The sequence below is a fragment of the Thamnophis elegans genome, chromosome 11 (genome assembly GCF_009769535.1).
Source record: "Thamnophis elegans isolate rThaEle1 chromosome 11, rThaEle1.pri, whole genome shotgun sequence".
Classification (NCBI taxonomy): domain Eukaryota; kingdom Metazoa; phylum Chordata; class Lepidosauria; order Squamata; family Colubridae; genus Thamnophis; species Thamnophis elegans.
This window is the reverse complement of record NC_045551.1, coordinates 34746793-34765295: the sequence shown is the minus strand read 5'-3', so window position 1 is coordinate 34765295 and position 18503 is coordinate 34746793. Positions and strand designations below refer to the sequence as shown.

Here is an 18503-nt window from a genome sequence, read left to right as displayed (position 1 = left end):
GCTCTGACACGATAGTGGGGAATGGAAGGATTTTTATTCCTTGCAGACAGCAACTATTCTGTCAATGCTGAGGAAGCTTCTTGGATTAGAAGGGAAACATCTTCAAAGAAAAAACAATAAAGTCCAGTTGTCTCCTAAAAAAGCACCTTTGGGGCAACCATTACCTGGATGATTGAGCATATCTACAGACAGATAGCAGAGTCATTATGCAATACTTCAAACACCTGAACATGTATTCTGTGTCTCTCTTCAAAAATTCGAAAGACACATGCTAATTGATGAGACCAGAATGTGAACAAACTTGCTTTACTAGACTTCAGTTAATTATTTCTACAACATAATGCATGATTGATATATGACTCCAGAGAAATTATTCAGAATGTATAAGGGTGCCTCAAATTTATGTTGAAAAGCAACACAAATGGTCATTTTACCACACCTGGTAGATATGTATGAAAAACTATTTGTGAAATGTTTGTTTGGTTCCTCCAACTTAAAGATCTGCACGTCTCACTGCATAGCATTCAAAATACCACATTGCTCAGTTTGTATCTGCATATTTTATCCTTTGGATAGGCAAGCTTCTGCCTTAATGCATCCCTGGCTTTAAAGTAGGCACTTATGTTGTGTTGTTTGAAAATCTTCATGAGTTTTTCAAATATTCCTGCAACATTATGAAATGACAACATTGCTTTGTTTGTTCTTCTCCATAACTTCGGTTCTCCTTTATTTCATTTACTATCATTTATAATGAGTGTGAAGACTCCTCATCTTGCCCCTTTATAGCTCTGTCAGATCTTTGTTAAGATGTACCAACAGAAGCCCACATAATCACATAAATTGTTCTTTGTTCCATTCAGTTTCCTGTTATTGAACAAGAGTGCCAGTCTTCTAAAGCCATGGCAGGTAAATTTATTCAGGACCCTTTGCTGAGCCTTCTAAATCCGACCTTTTTTCTCTTTAATATAGCCATTTCTGCCATTTTTCCTTCTGCCATTAAGGACACCTATGTCTGAAAAAGTGTTCTCTTGGGCCTCGGAAAAGGCAAGAATAGCGAGTTCACCAGGAGAAACTGAAAACATGGTAACATTGTTTTGGTACCAGCATTCATTTGTAACTGCCAAAATGATTTGTTTGAATGTTTGTTTGTTTGTTTGTTTGTTCTATGGCATCTCCCCATATAGGTGTACAGTATTTGGAAAAAAAGTATATTAATGATTGTGCCACTATGTGCAATGTTTTTGTTTGTGTATAGTATAGTCTTTATTGTCATTGTACAAAATAAAGACAATCAAATTGGTTAATTTTGAAAAATTGTGCTCCCCAACTGTTTTCCGTAATTTTCCTAATCCAGTTGTTCTTGGTTTTCAATTTTTGTCTGGTTACTTCAAGATGTTTTCCAAATATAATGGATCAATCCAGGAATATTCTGAAATATTTTGGGTGGCAATGACAAGAAACAGATTAAAGCTCAAGAGAAGATTCCAGGGTACAAAATTGTAGCTGACATAATGACTAATGTTCATGGATCCATAATGTATCTCCATCACGACATCAAAGATTATATTAATTGTACCCAATAAAACAACATAAAATGTATCACTATTGAAATATCAGGAATAACAATCATGGGGATGAGTAGATATTATTTAACTCAGCTTCTTCCTATTTGAAATTTCATCTAAATACATGGAGAAACCCAACACAATTAGACTGTTCACATTTGGACAATGAAACTTTACTTGACAAATTAGGGAATTCAGCAGAATTATTTTTCTTCAGAATGTTTTATGGTACTCTAACAATACATTTTTATCTTCAGGGCCCATTGTTTCCATTTCCAGACCTGGGCAGCAGACATTTGGATGACCACTTGATGGTAGCAAAACACCAGAGAATGGATTCAACTTTTCGGATGGGCAATTCCATATTCCACAATGAAAATCATGCTGGCCAATTTTTGCGGTCAGAGAAAGTTTCACACAGAGCCTGGTTGCTTGATTCCCCTAGAGCATCACTTTTCAACTCGGAACCTTAAGCTATGTGGACTTCACCTCCTGGAATTCTGGCCGTTGAAGTCCACATAGTCCACGTTGAAAGGTTGAGGTTGAGAAACACAGATTAGATACAGGTAGTCCTCAACTTACAATAGTTCATTTAGTGACCATTCAAAGTTACATTACTGAAAAAAGTGATTTATGACCATTTTTTCACACTTAGGACTAAGGTCCTGTGTTCAAAATTCAGACATTTGGCAGCTGACTCATATTTATGGCCTTTGCAGTGTCCTCGGATCATGAGATCACCTTTTATGAACTTCTGACAAGCAAAGTCACAGACAAGCCAAGTTTACTTAACAACTGCAGTGATTCACTTAACAACGATAGCAAAAAAGGTCATAAAATGGGACAAAACTCAACAAATGTCTCCCAGCCACATAAATTCTGTGCTCAATTGTGGACGTAAATTGAGGACCACCTCTACTGTACTTTAATCCTGATGGTCACTTAAACCATGAGAGTATTAAATTCAAATGCAGCTACCCAACGGAGAGGATGGGGCTTTGCGTACAATGTTAGAAAGCAGTTAGAGAATCAGGAAATAAGTATTTTTTTTCTCATTTCTTTAGCAACCGTCTAGCTTGTTTATGGGCTGAGAGGAAAGTGAGGATGGGAAAGAAGAGGAAGGGTCCAAAAAAGAAAAGAATGATATATTAGTTGCGTTAAATACAAAGAAAAATAGTGGGGAATGAGCCCCCAATCTAAATACCAACAATTGAGGCCGCAAACTAGCAGAAGCATTTTGGACTTGGCTTAATAAAGTTACTTGCTTTGATATGGATTTTGCATTGGATATATTCAGATAATTAAAAGCCATGAAATATTATTTCAATATATTATCACAGAAATGAGTTTACTCGATGTCGAGATAGAAAGTTTCAACACTACCCACTATGGAGCAAAAGTTTGTGAAGTTGATAGATTTTGCTGCCACGGATGAATCAACTTCTTTGATCAGACTGTTGAAAGAAATGTCCTTCTGGGTTTGGCTCCAAGTGGGGAAAAAGACACTGGAGACATGGAGGCTGCTTGGAAAGATGGACAGGACCACATGGCTTGAGTCCTGAACGGAAAAGGTGATCGTGTGCTTCAATGTTGGGTGAAGAAGAAGAGAGCTAAGAAGGGGCTTGCAGGATTTTTTATAATCTGTTTGGCCCCACCTATCTGTTTCCTGTTCCTGTATAAGAAATGTATTCTTATTGGTTGTCAGACTCCCATGGGGCCATGAAGGAGCAACTCTCTAGGCTGCGTTTTGAATCCAGGTTTGGTTGAGTTCTCAGATGCCATGTGGTGAGTGGGTAAAGGCTAATCATGCCTTAATCCCATAACCCTGGAGCCGAAGGAGAGAACTCTTTATTATGTAAAGAGCCTAGCTTGGGCATCTTAATGGCCCATTGACAAAGGGCGTGGGCAGGAATCTGGAGGGAGCTACTTTGTCTTTAAAACATGTTTCTCCCTTTTCACATCCAGGGAAATGTAATATTCTGCCTTTTCAATATTTCCTAGGATATTTCATTTTTCTAGGGGAGGGATGGGTTTTAACTACAAGACAAAAGACATTATCAACATTTATTGCTGACTGGAAGTCCCTTATCAGCATTTTGCATGAAAAAAATGAACTTGTAGCTTTTGATGATTAGATAGGAAAACAGAAATAGAAATAAGCGTAATATCAGTGGTGAGTTTCAATTTATTTTACTACCAGTTTGCTTATGAGTGCTTGCTCGCATGCTTGCGCAATCCGAAAGGGTGGCGGAGCTTCCTGCTGCCTCCACTACTGGTTCGCCCAATCTGGGACGAACTGGCAGAAACCCACCTCTGAGTAATAGGATGTAATTTGAAATGGGGAGGGTTAAAATCTATTTGCTCATGTAACTTCTGTGAAGAATTTTAGAAGCCATTTCTTTATATTGTTTTCTTTCTTTTCTATTTTTCTTTAACCTTTTCCCCTTTTCTTGCATCTTTTTCTTTTTCTTCTATCTTTCCATATTTTCCTCCCTACCTTGTAGTAGTTTGTGCTTGCTTTTATCTTCTTGTTTAAAAGTTTTAATAAAAATTGTAAATAAGAAACGCTGAGATAATTATGGATCTCTGTACTTGTGGCTGATTTGTTTATTATTGCTAATGAAGGAAGTCAAATGAAAAAGAAAGCACACTGTCTTTGAGGCTCGTGGTTTTAAGTATCACGACATAGCAAGAATCACCTGGCCCTTTGCAGTTCTTAAAAGTAGGTAAATTTAAATTTTAAAGTTCATGACAGTTTTCTACAATTAAAAAAAGACAGAACAATTATGGTCTGTTTGAAAGGGTTGCCAGAAGAAAGTCTCTTATCTCTAAAAAGAACATGGTAGTGTGGCTTAGATTGGGACCAAAATGGAGATGTCAGTCAATAATGCATAATGCCATGTTTGGTGAAAACCAAATACAGCATATCAGCAGAAACATATCATACCAACCATCAAGAACGGTGGTGCAACAGCTATTGCATTCGGTGTGTTGCAGAATTTCTTATGCTTAAATGCTTTTTAGAGGAGCTGTCAATATTGAATTAGCAAAGCAATATGTGTAGGTTAGAGTCCTGATCTGGACTTCAGATTTCCTCTTGTACTCTATTGTTTGTTTAATGTGTATAAGAATATTGCCTTTGTAAGTAAGAATTGGAAGAACTAAATATCTATAAGGAGATTAATTTTTGTCATATGATAAGAGTTTCATCTATCTCTTTATTGCCCAGAATTGGTTCTCAGGATTTTTGCAGCCATGAACAGGGATCTCTAATTATGGTGAAACCATTTTGTGATAAGAAAAGGATCAGCTATGTAATCTGTGGACATGGAAAAAGAATAGAATATATTTGTAATCAACCCTTTGATTCTGCAATTTCCTCTTAAACATTTAACAGGAAGCAATCAAGGACAACATTATTTTCTTCCTAGAATACTATGAAAGAGGCTTCCTTTCTTTAACTCAACTTTTTGGAAACCAGCTTTGCAGAGGAGCACATTAAACTCGGATGCTGACCATTCTCTCCCTTCAGTGTAGAGCAACATTAATATCGAGTAGTAGTGGGTTGCTAAAGGCCCTCTTCTATCTTCATCAAGAAGCATTTCCACTATTAAGACACCACCACCTGTTTCAAAATAAATTTCAATATATATATTTAGAAATGAGAAAATGCTGCTATAGTACTTATTTCAGCAGCCAATGAACATTTCATAACATTTTGAAAATACCCAAATTGTACGTTATGAATCATTCTTTCAAATATGTTACATATATTCTTGCCAATAGACAATACAGGTCAATTTTTTGTTGTTCTTGGATAGTTTGTCACTTGGCAGATATTTTAAATACAGTATTATACAAGTCTTTCCTCAATCTTTTGAAGACATTGACCATGTAAAGCTTTTTCTGTTCTACTTTGTTGCCCCCAGGTTTTGCAAGGTCTACTTTGCATACTTTTTTATCTTTCTTATCAACAGTTGTTAAGTCTGGGATGATATGTGGCAGGTACCTTTCTGTTTGAATTCTGAAGTCCCAGAGCTCTTTAGCTTCTTCATTTTCTATTTGTTCTTGGTTGAAGCAAATGATATTTTTGCACATATTTCAATGCAACATTGTTCTTATTTTGTCATGCTTTTATTTGTAGTCAGTCTTTGTGATAGTCTTGCAGTAGGCAACTAGGTGGTCTACTGCTTCTTCACCTTTTTTGTACAGGTGGCATTTGCTGTCTATTGTTCTCTTCTCAATTCTGGCTTTGAATGCATTTCTTCTTAAGGGTTAGGTCTTGAGCAGTCAGAATTGGTCCTTTTGTCTCTTTATTAAAATTTTCTTGTCTAAGCCATTGGCCAGTCTTGCTGAATATTTCTAATTTTAGTGTACCATCCATGTAATAGTTTGTCTTGTCATTCCCCTTTTCTATTCCTTCCAGATAGTCCTCAAAATATGACCAAAATGAGCCCATCCTCTTACTGGCAAATCTCCCTGACTTGATTGACTCTATACTCTGTGTTACTTCTGCAGAGCCTCTTGATTTCTTTGCCCTGGGAAGATTTCCCCAGTTCTTCCAATTCCGTTTCTGTGAATACCTTATTTCATATTATAAATTGTCATTGATATACTAGTCTCCGTTCTGTTATTTCTGATTCTGGATGTTGTTCTTTTCAGAACTGGTGCATTAATTTAAAATATCATCATCTTGTTTGACTTGACCTGTAATAACATCATTATTTCTTTGTTTCCAATCACTGCATATTAGCAATAGGTAAACATTTTTTTCTTTCCATTAGTTTTGCAGCTGCTGGTCCTAGTTACTCAGCCAACAGTCCTGAGTCCTATAGCCCAGTTTTCACCAGATGTTCAAAGACTCTAACAACTAGCATGGTCCCTGCTGACCTGAGACACCACTGAACTGGTACAGGTTTCTGTAATTTACATCTCACCATATTTTTTAGGGGAGAGACATTCTTTGTCTGACTCCCCTGATGAAACCATCCTCTGGCATAGCCCTCAGTTTCATCATAGCATACAAGCCCCACAACCACACCAAGGTAGGGGCGCACTGGGGTTATTATTATTATAATCTTCCACCATGAAGAAGTTATTACTTATCAATTTAGTCATTTTTGCAGCAAATGTAGAATGATTGCAAACATATATCTAGGCAGTAAAGGCCAAGAACGAGTAAACAGCCACAGGGACATAAAGAGAGTTCTTTTTCATTTGTAGCACAGCAACTAAAATAGAAATGAATCTGATTTGCACAACAAAAGCTGTTTGGGTTGTATAGCAGAAATAGCTGGAAGGGTCACACTGGAACCAGAATTTTTCTGGTCCTGCAGCTAAATAAGTTATTCTAAGATGCCAGTTGAATTCCCAGTAAAACTGGATGGTGAATTTGAAATGACACCAGATTTAGGGGAGTTCAAAACTTGAGCCAAGTATGAACTTTGCCAGTTCCTTAGCAGATTTAACTTTCTATGATTAAAGAATACTTACCAGGTTTGCAGGCCTGGTAAACTTTGGATAACAGCTGTAAACATTTCTCGTCCGACCAGTTATGCAGAATCCTGGCCAAAATGTAGAGGTCCGCTTCAGGAATGGGATCTTTAAAAAAATCACCTACAAGAAATAAGTGAAATCTCATAAAGCACCATGTCTTCCGGAGTCCTTCGGGATTGTGCGGCCTATAAATTTATTAAATAAATAATAAATAAATAATTATTCTGACAGAATAATCTCCTCTCCTTAAAAGCTTCTTGTGCTTAGCAAGACATGAGTTCAACCCACATGGAACATCACATCTTTTACCTGCATGGAAAGTGATCCTGCTCTCTTCCGAAGGCAAACCATGGTTCTTGGAGGCTTCCACTACTTCAGGGAGGTTAAAAATGGTCACATCACATTTTGGGTAGAATGAAGTCAATTCCTTAGCTAAACCATCAGTGTTTCCTTAAAGACAGCACAAAATGTAATTAAAGAACTGCAGAAGAAAATTTTGTACATGTCCCACTTTTTTGTCTGCTTCCACCTGCCTGTAATTGGAACTTAGAACTAAGGAGAAATTTCCTGACAGAGAATAATTAATCAATGGAACAACTTGCCTCCAGAAGTTGTTAGTTCTCCAACATTGAAGGTTTTTAAGAAGCGATTGAAGAAATATTTGTCTGAAATGGTGTAGGCTATACTGCTTGGATTAGAAGACCTCCAAGGTCCGTTCCAACTGTTTTGGTCCTCCATTCTATGAGAATTCCTCAGGATGGATGCACTAAATATGCCAAATATCCAAAAGCACCACCATTCAGTGCAGATTGAACAGTGAAAAACTGAACGTAATTTCAAAGTGGACTAAATCCCACATCATCTTCAGTCCCCCAAATGTTCACAGGCAAATCCAGTTTTAGGATCCTTTATTCATGCGCTGCTACTGGTATGCTCTGATTTCAGTTTCTTTCCAACTAGGTCAGCATTGGAAGAGGAGAAGACTGTTTCTCCTTTTCAAACTGTTGTATCTTGAGGGAAGGACGCAGGAGCCATGGATGTGAGGAACAAGATCTTTATTAAAACATAGATGACAGCGATTCAAAACTTCCCTGCAACGGCCAGGGTATTTATACTCGAATCCCAAAGCAACTGTCAATTGACCAGCCAATCAGAGGCTGGTAAGAGCAACTGTCAAATGACCAGCCAATCAGCAGCACAGGCTGTTGCTGGGTATACAATACTCTTTCCCCCCAGTTATTTGCAAGAATCACCATCCATTTGCGTGTTATTTATTTGCATTTTTTGTGTTGTCAATTTGCATGTTATTTGTTTGCATTTTTGTGTTATCTGTTTTGTGTTATCAATTTGCATGTTATTTGTTTGCATTTTTGTGTTATCTGTTTTGTGTTATCTGTTTATTTATTTGCATTTTTGTGTTCATGTTCAACATTTACAATTCAACATTTACAATTCTCTCCTTCCCCCCAGTTATTTGGATATTCACATTTTCATATTCACATTTTCATATTCACATTTGCATATTCATATTTGCGTATTCATATTTGCATATTCAAGCTCTGCGCATGCTTGGCAAGACCTTATCGAATTTTTTCCGGACATGGAGGCTGGAGAGCTTAAATGGAGGGAAACTCAAAGAAGTCCAAGCCTGTTGGTAACCTCGGTTGGACGTTGCAGTTTCTGTTGGGGGGGTTGCTGAGAGCAGGAATGGCTGTGAGGTTTGTTTGTGTAGGAGGAGAGATTTTATTTTGAACGACTTTGTGGATGTGGGCGGCGGCCCTGGGCTCCACGTCTGCTCGATCTAATGCAGGTAGAGTCTGCTGTTGCTGGTAGGTTCCCTGGGTTCCACGGCTGCTCCAGAGAAGGGGTAGGCTGACCGAGCGGAGCTTCCTTTGAAGAACGGCGGTGGTTCTTGCTGGCTGGAGGCAGACTTCTGAGGCTCTGTAGACGGCGGTTTGAGAACGGAGCCGTCGGATGGAGAACGGAACTGGCTTTGGAGTTGAGAGCGGAGCTGGCCCTGGAGGCGGTGGCGTTGGAGATCCTGAGCTCATTCGGAATGCAGCAGGCAGGCTTCTGAGGGCTAGAGTTGCTAGAGTTGCTCCTTGGGAGGCAGGCAGCTTTGTAAGGGCCCTGGTGGAGCAGCGGTTTGTATTAGGCAGATAGAAGCCGTGAGGAGAATGGAAGGCAGCAGCGGCTGCAGGCAGGCAGGCAGTTCCAGCCGAGGTTGGCCTTTGCGGTCTGTGGCTCGTCCTTGGAGTTGGCGTGGCTCGTCCTTCAAGTTGGCGTAGACAGAAGGCTTCACGGTGGCTACTGCTGCTGCTGAGCACATGCTGGCCATTGGTTCTCTGTTGTGGCTTTTGTGTCTGATTTTCGCGGGGCCTTGACTGGCTTCGTTGTTGTTTTCCAGGCTCTGCGGAATCGCTAATCCCATCCTCGTCGCCAAGTGTTGTATCTTGAGGGAAGGACGCAGGAGCCATGGATGTGAGGAACAAGATCTTTATTAAAACATAGATGACAGCGATTCAAAACTTCCCTGCAACGGCCAGGGTATTTATACTCGAACCCCAAAGCAACTGTCAATTGACCAGCCAATCAGAGGCTGGTAAGAGCAACTGTCAAATGACCAGCCAATCAGCAGCACAGGCTGTTGCTGGGTATACAATACAAACAGCCTCTGCCAATTTCTCCACTGACTGTAATATTGTATCAGGTCAAAGTGACAGTTAATCATCTCTAAAACAGGACTATTCCTCAGAGTCTGCTGTAGACATCCTAAAGTGGTTTTTGATCTCCTAAGGATTTCTCCTTTTCCAAATGCAGATGAAAAAATTTGTAAGAGACGTTAAGAACCCATCCAGCCCATTGTCCCAACATGTGAAGAGGATGGCAAAGCGCTGGCTGAACTTACCACCCAGATCGCAAATGAGTGGGAACTGGGAGAGGTCAAAGGCAGAAAGCACTTCTCTTCCTACCACAGGCCAGATTTCCTTCATGAAATTGGAGAAGGTTTGTAACTCTTCCTTTGATCTAGAATTAAAATAAACATTTCTAAATATAACTTTATGAAATGCTATTGTTCTAATTGTTTTTACATATCTATTTATGTTTGAATTAAAGGACTTCTTTTTACAGCATCACTTAAATGATGTTGATCAGAATTTGGAAAAATCTGCATGTGATACATGGAACAGTCGTACAATTTTGGTTGACAATGTTATAATGTTCTGGAAATAAAGCAGATTCGTGTAGGTGCTCTAACTGCAGAACTGTGCATTGTATAAAAAAAGAAACACCTGGTCAATTAGTTGTGCCCCAACAATATTCCAGTGCCCTAAAAGAGAAGTTGAATATGGTGATGAGTCAGGATCATATGATGGTGAAGATTAATCATATTGGTTAGTTTCCCACAAAATAATTACTCTAATGACCATTCTCTAAAATAAAAATGTTACCTGTACATGACCTCATACATCTTGTTTGAGGGAGAGCCATATATTGATGGTATCTGATTTTTTCCTTTCCTAAAAGAATTTTTTAAAAGTTAGAAAGAAACAAGAGAATCCTCCTGGCATTTTCTTCTGCATAGAAGTAGATCCTGAATGTCTTACAGGATTTTCAAAGATCAGATTTTATGATAAAGGTTTCCTTTAAGCCAGTACTCCTTTACTCTCTCAAGTATGGTGCAAAACGATCTTATGCATCTCTACCATGAAATAAGCCTTAAAGAACACCAGGCTGGTAGTTTAGATTGCTTAGTTGAAATAGTTTAGGTAGCTTAATTGAAGAAAGATGATGAGGGTAATGAACCCAACTCACTTCTATATTGCTGCCTTTTAAACCAGGTACAAATTCTTTGTTTTCTCTATTTTTTTTTAAAGTGATAATTTAATAATTTGGGTTTAAAGAAAGATTCAGAGGCAATCTCAATTCAGCAGGTTTATTAATTCATTGTTGATGAATTTGTAGATTAAAAGAAAAACCTGAAATCTTTTTGTTTTAAGATTTATATCGGATAGAGTAGCTAAACAATTAATCAGTCACTAGTTTGTGTCTGATCCTTCACAACCCCATGGAGCATAGCACAACTGGTCCCACTATTCTCCACTGTTTCTCTGAGTTTGCCCAAACTCATATTCATTAAGCCGCTGACACTATCTAACTATTCTCATCCTTCATCCCCTTCTCTTTTTGCCTTCAGTCTTTCCAACATTTCTGTCTTTTCCAGTGAGGCCTCTCTTTTCCTTTGGTGGCCAGAGTATTTGAGCTTTAACTTCAGTATCTGATCTTCCAAAGAATAGTCAGAGTTCATTATCTTTAAGATTCACTGAGTTGATCTCCTTGCAGTCCTTAAAGGCAAATTTCAGTGTTCCTAAATCAAGTGGTTTCTAAAACCTGTAGAGTTTTAATATGGTGGGGATCGTCATTCTAGTAGTTAGCATACTAAACAGGGAAGGTCTACCTTATGAAGGCTGGAGTGATATACAGGTAGTCCTCAGGTTACAACAATTTGTTTAGCAACCATTCATAGTTTCAACAATATTGAATTAATGGTGTTTATGACTGGAAGTTGGAAGTCACATTCATATGAAGGTCTTGCTCAATTAACTACAGTCCTCACATAACAATGGAAACCGAGATTGCTAGAAGAACAGTTGCTAAGGAACATTCACCTGACAGCACACTTTATGACAGCACCACTAAGTGATGGAAATTCCAGTCTAATTGCTGCTTGAACTTGTAACATGGAATATGATGACATTTTCACATTTTAAAAATTATGTTAACACCCAAATTCTTATATATAATAAGCAGATTATTAAAATACACCACTATTTTCATTGTTTATTTTTCTTTGAAATGTAGCAGGGGGAGAGGAGTGAATAAAAGGAGGGTTTGGGAGGAAGCAGAGGGGACAGAGGGAGTACAAGAGGGGAAAGGAGGGGCTTGGCTGGGGGGAAGAGGAAAAAAAGGAAAGGGAAGGAAAGGAGCAGGAAGCAGGGAGAGTGGAAGTGAGACCAAGGGAAAAAGAGGGGAAATAGGGGAATAGGACAGCAGAGTCTTCTGTGGGCCAAGCCTGAGGGAGATAAGGGAATAGGATGTAGCAGAGGCTTCTGTGGGCCAAGCTTCAGGGAGAGAAGAGTTTGAGTGAAAGGAGGCAAGCAGAGGAAACTATGAAGGAGCAGAGGCTGTGGAAGGAGAGCCCAGCAGACAGTTCAGGAGAGAGTGAAGATAGAGAAAAAGGAAGAAGCTCCAAGCAGCCACCTGAATACCACCTCATTCGTGACCTGCCTGCTGAGAGGAGGCTGACCACTACCCCATCACTTGACCCTGGGAAGTTGAAGTGCATCAGAGAGGGACCAGATTGGACTGGCAGCCATATGAAGAGGGCCAGGAGAACCCAGACTCCAGGGGCCCTTACGAGGGTTAGCGCTACAGAAAAATTAGCTGAATATTGTTAAATCCCATAACATACATCTGAAAACATCATTCAAGCCAGTAACTCCAGTCCTCCTATTTACAAAAGGTTACCGATCAGTCATAAACTTTAAAGTTCTTCTTAATGAAATGACTCCATGGCATAACTCTAAATGTTTCCTTTTCTGGCTTTTATTATTAGAGTTTGGGTTTCTGTTCAAGTTTTTCTTCTGTAAAACTTTTTAATGTTGGTACCAATTACAATAGAGGGGAAATTCTGAGGAGCATCATAATGGCTGTCTGTAATTTACTGCTGTTGTATTTTCATTTTGGCACATATGATTTAGAGAATTCCAATTTAATAAGGATTAATAAATAATTTCCTTAATAATGTCTTTAAGTGTACCATTAAAGGATAATAACTCCTTAAGTCAGTTCAGGATATGGTGACTATATGAAGATAGTCATAGTTTTGTTGGCAAAAGGAAACACATTTTTATGAAGAAATAAGAAACCAATTGTTATTGAACAACAATTTTCTTCTGGTTTTTTCCTTTTTTCTCACTGTTTGGGTACCTGTTCTCCATAGATCTGAGATTTGTGAATCTCCAACCCAAGGAATAATCAGATACAGCTCAACATAATTTTTATGAGAGCATTCATGGTCAACCTGATTCTGTGAATGCTGCTATTAAATATTTTAATACTAATTAACTGAGATCTGATTAAAGCTGTGAGGAAATAATAACACATGTCCCTATGTAGGACTTTACAACAATAGTGTATATCTCATGTTTTGAAATGGGAGGAGAGAGACTCTAAAACAACCCAGAAAGGGAGAACATGGTCCTTCATTTTTTTAAGAGAAGGAAAATATGAAATAATTTCTTTTTATCTGAACGGGAAAATTCAGTGATAATAATCCAGTGCCATTGCAATTAAGGAAATATGTGTGTTAATGTTATATTCAACATCCAGAATGTGAAGGATGATTTTTCATGCTCTAACTTTATTTATTTTAGTTCACTAGTCCGGTGCTAGGTCTGTTTACCTCACAGCATCAGGCAAATGTTGCATTGATGGATACATAACTTCAGAATAGAACTTCATGGAATAATACTGAGACTTTGGGCTTGATTTGACCAGGTAGAGATTAGTAAAGTCTGTGTTTCCATAAAGATCTAAAAAAAAAAATACTGGTATCATTGCATGTAAATTATCTTTCAATTCACTATAGTGTCTTAGTCTACTTCTTTAAAAACAGATTATGCTGTATTTATCTCAAGCATATCATAATAATATGAGAGCCAGTTTGATGTAGTGGTTAAGGTATGATGCTAAATTTCTTGGAGACTATAAGTCCTGTGTCACATTACACACAAAGCAAGCTTTTTGGGCTGGTCATTTTCTCTCAACTCTAGGAAGGAGGCAATAGTAAACCTCTTCTGAAAACCTTGCCACAGAATCTGCAAGGACCTGTCATTTGGCCAAGTGCAATGGCTGTTTTTCCCCCTCCACATTTCATCTGATTTAGAATTTGGATATAATTTCATTTTGAAAATTGGTTCAGTCCCATAGTACAGTAATGGTCATGGTTTGGAAGCAACGTTGGTTTTGTTTTGAAATAACCAGGGACACCAACTCAACATGCCAAAGTTTTACTCTTCTGGTTTATATGACTTTCCAAGAATGGATATAAAACAGTGGTAAGACCAAAAAGTTGCTGTGAAGCAGACTGGACCAAATCTCAAAGAAAGTGATAAACTGATCAACACATAAAAATACAGAGACAAATCCAGTTACTACATACCATACAGTGCGACCTCGGGTGCCGACTGTAATCCGTTCCAGACTTCGGTCAGCACCCAATTTGGTCATGACCAGAAGAAAGACAGACTGCGCAGGGGCACACATTAAAGAAAACGGCACAGAAGGGGAAATTGCTGCGGCTATGTTTATTCAGCACCTGAGGATGTGTTTGTGACCTGAGTGAAGTGGATTTAGTAGATTTAGCGGATTTTTCAGTCGACACTCGCATTGTTCATGGTCTGAGCCATTTAGGACCCAAAGGTCTCACTGTACCAGCTTTCTGGCATGTGATTTCTGGAATCTCCCCTTCTGCAAACTCTTGGATCTGTCAAGCTCAACAGGTGCAGTCATGTATTGCCTATTATTATGGAATAATTGATGGACATTCCATTTGCGCCCTCCTTTTCACAAGATTACCTTTGCCATCTTTGCACTCCAGTGTCAGGAGCTTTAACCCCACACAGGCCTCCAGCAGCCTCTGCATCCCGATGGGGCTGGTGCTCAAGCGTTCCGCAATAGTTGTGGAAGACAGCTGTTCCCTCGACTCTCTCAGCAGATCAAAGACACCCAGTTCACAGGCAGTTGAAATGATCTAGGAAGAAACAGCAAGAAAAAAAGCCATGGCTTTCCTCTCAGTTCACATCCAACAATCCCAGAATCTATTTGTGTGGTTTACCGAAGAACGAATCAAGCAGGGCTACACATGTAATTAAACCAATACAAGAATAAATGTTGAAGCTGCCTTCTACTATAATAAACACTGTTGAGACCCCACATTTAGAATTCAAAATTTCCTGAAATAAATTCAACCCAATTTAGCAAATAAATTTCTAAACTCAGGGATTAGATATAGGACAGATATAGACTGTTGCAATATTAGAGTCAAAAACATGAAGAAGGATGTACAATCATTAAATTCTTTAGCAAATTACAACATAAACTTTGGTGATTCTATTGTTTTCACAACTATTAAGAAGTATTATTCACCTTATTGTCACAATAGTTTGCAGAGTTAAAATTGTTTAATGCTTTATGAATACTAATTAAATTAATACAATAATAAATGTTGAACCTCCTATCTATTATAGTAAACATTGCTGAAACCCCACATCTAGTTTTTGTTGCAAGATTAGAGTTAAAACATGCAGGAAAATATACAGTCACTAGATTATTAGATGGAGGTCCGATAAGTCCGAATCGAGCCGAGCAATGGTAACCACCTGCACCAAGGAATACACCAGGGCACTTAGGGCAGCGAAAAGATCTCACATAGCCACCTTGGTTGCGTCCGCTGAGTCCCGCCCAGCCGCCCTGTTTAGGATAACCCGCTCCCTATTGAATAAAAGGGAAGCGGGGGAACCCTTGCAGGGCAGAGCTGAGGACTATGCCCAATTCTTAGCAGACAAAATTGCTCGGTTTCGGTCGGACTTGGACTCCATCCCCGCAGTTCCAGCCGAGGCACAGGAGGATCAAGTAGAACATCTCTGGGTTGAGTTTCAGGATGTTACCCCCGGGGATGTGGACAAGGCCATGAGGGCTGTAAGTGCCTCCACCTGTGTACTGGACCCGTGTCCCTCATGGCTGGTTACTAACAGCAGTGAGGTGACACGAGGCTGGATCCAGGCGGTTGTTACCGCCTCTCTTCGGGAGGGGAACTTCCCTGCCGCACTGAAAGCGGCGGTGGTGAGACCCCTCCTAAAGAAACCATCTCTGGATCCAGCTGTTCTTAATAACTATCGCCCAGTCTCCAACCTTCCCTTCCTTGGGAAGGTTGTTGAGAAGGTGGTGGCCTTCCAGCTCCAACGGTCCTTGGAGGAAGCAAACTATCTCGACCCCTTCCAGTCAGGCTTCAGACCCGGTTACAGCACAGAAACCGCTTTGGTCGCATTGACCGATGATCTCTGGAGAGCCAGAGATGGAGGACATTCCTCCATCCTGGTCCTCCTTGACCTCTCAGCGGCTTTCGATACCATCGACCATGGTATCCTTCTGCGACGACTGCGGGAGGTGGGAGTGGGAGGCGCCGTGTTGCGGTGGTTCTCCTCCTACCTCTCGGACAGGTTGCAGTCGGTGTTAGTGGGGGGGCAGAGATCGTCCCCTAGGCCCCTAACTTATGGGGTGCCTCAGGGCTCGGTCTTATCCCCCCTACTATTCAACATCTACATGAAACCGCTGGGAGAGATCATCCGCAGGCACGGGATCAGATACCATCAATATGCGGATGATACCCAGCTGTATCTGTCCGCCCCGTGCCAACTCAATGAAGCGGCAGACGTGATGAACCGAGGCCTTGAGGCCGTTATGGACTGGATGAGGGTTAACAAGCTTGTGCTCAACCCAGAAAAGACCGAGTGGCTGTTGTGCTTCCCTCCCAAAGATTCGATCAATATTCCATCACTCAGGCTGGGGGGTCAAATTCTATACCCCTCAGAGAGGGTTCGCAACTTGGGAGTCCTCCTGGATCCACAGCTATCGTTTGACCACCACTTGACGGCTGTGACCAGGGGGGCATTCGCCCAGGTTCGCCTGGTGCGCCAGTTGCGACCCTACCTGAATCGGGAGGCTCTCACAACAGTCACTCGGGCCCTTGTGACCTCTAGGCTGGAATACTGCAATGTGCTCTACATGGGGCTGCCCTTGAAGAGCATCCGGCGACTTCAGCTAGTACAGAACGCGGCCGCGCGAGTGATCGTGGGTGCACCTCGGTTCACCCACATAACACCTATCCTCCGCGAGCTGCGCTGGCTACCTGTCGATCTCCGGATGCGCTTCAAGGTGTTATTAGTCACCCATAAAGCCCTGCATGGTAGTGGATCTGGATACTTGAGAGACCGCCTTCTGCCAATTACCTCCCTGCGACCAATAAGATCTCATAGATTAGGCCTCCTCCGTATTCCATCGGCCAGCCAGTGCCGGCTGGCAACTACAAGGAGGAGGGCCTTCTCAGTAGTAGCCCCGACCCTTTGGAACGAGCTCCCCGTGGAGATTCATACCCTCTCCACTGTCCAGGCCTTCCGCACAGCCCTTAAGAACTGGCTAGCCCGTCAGGCCTGGGGACAAGGATAGGCGCCCCTCCCGAATGATGAATGTATGTTGCTTGCTATTTTATTATATGTCTCTATGTCAATGTTTGTATTCCCCCTCCCTGATTTTATGTGAGCCGCCCTGAGTCCCCTCAGGGAAAAGGGCGGCCTACAAATATTGATAAAATCTAAAAATCTAAATCTAAATCTATTTAGTAAATTGGTGGAAGATTATTCGTGGAGATCAATGTTAGTCCATAGGATGTGGAAATTCTGTAACAAACATGAAGCTTTAATCATCTGGTAATAAAAAACGATGTTATGAAAACCTACTAAGGAATTTACCTTATTACACCTATCATGGTGTAATCAAATTTTATAAACTTATTTTTAGTTTCTTATTGGCAAAAGAAGAGCATATTTGAGCCAGGAAACTAACCTACAGATATCCAATGAAGCTTGTCCGCTCAGAAGACACAAGAAAAAATCTTGCAGCCATTTAATAGCTGACTCTTTCATTACAACATAAACTTTGGTGATTCTATTGTTTTTAAACCATTAAGAAGCTGAGAAATGGAAGGTCTTTTGTATTTTCAAAGTTAAGTGTTCATATTTGGAAATACTAACCCATCTTACCTTAAAAGTTATAAATGAATGCTGGTAGCTAACAATGTTTGAATGTTTTCAATTTCTTCTAGTGAACTCATTGTTCTTGGCTTCTCTCGTTGACCAAAAGAACCTTCCTTCAGCCAAAATATTTGGTATTCCTGAAATTGGCAAAATATAGGTGTCCATAAGATGTCCCAGGATAAAGTATGGAAAGCATTAATAAAGAGAGAACCATGGCACACTTAGAAGGTTTTCAAGAGTCCTTCAGCAAAGGCTCCTGAATAAATTGAGCTGCCCTGGTATTAGAGGACAGGTGCTCTCATGGAGAGACCTGAAAACCAGGAAGCTTATATGCAGGTCTGGTTGGCACACCTTAAGAAAACCATGACATAGCTCTAAAAAGTATAAATTTGGAGGATGGAGTTGCCTTTCTAAGATGTAAATGTTCAATCTGAATGGCAAGCAATAAAAACAATCCAGAGAGAATATGAGGCCATCCCCACAAACAAAACAAAGCTAGTGAAAGAAAGGGAAATTCTGAAAGGGATTTGTTCATTTCCAGCCAAGCATCTTAAGCATTTCTTTA

General features: G+C 40.2%; 1 protein-coding gene across 1 annotated transcript; it reads right to left on the bottom strand.

The window, feature by feature from the left end:
* Positions 1 to 4981: 4981 nt before the first annotated feature.
* On the bottom strand, positions 4982 to 18015 carry LOC116515112 (acetylserotonin O-methyltransferase-like). The gene is given in 9 exon segments (XM_032227023.1): positions 4982 to 5190; positions 7059 to 7181; positions 7371 to 7511; positions 9970 to 10088; positions 10514 to 10582; positions 13528 to 13657; positions 14703 to 14877; positions 17945 to 17982; positions 17985 to 18015. Coding segments are annotated over 9 exon segments (1035 nt in total).
* Between the last annotated feature and the right edge of the window lie 488 nt (positions 18016 to 18503).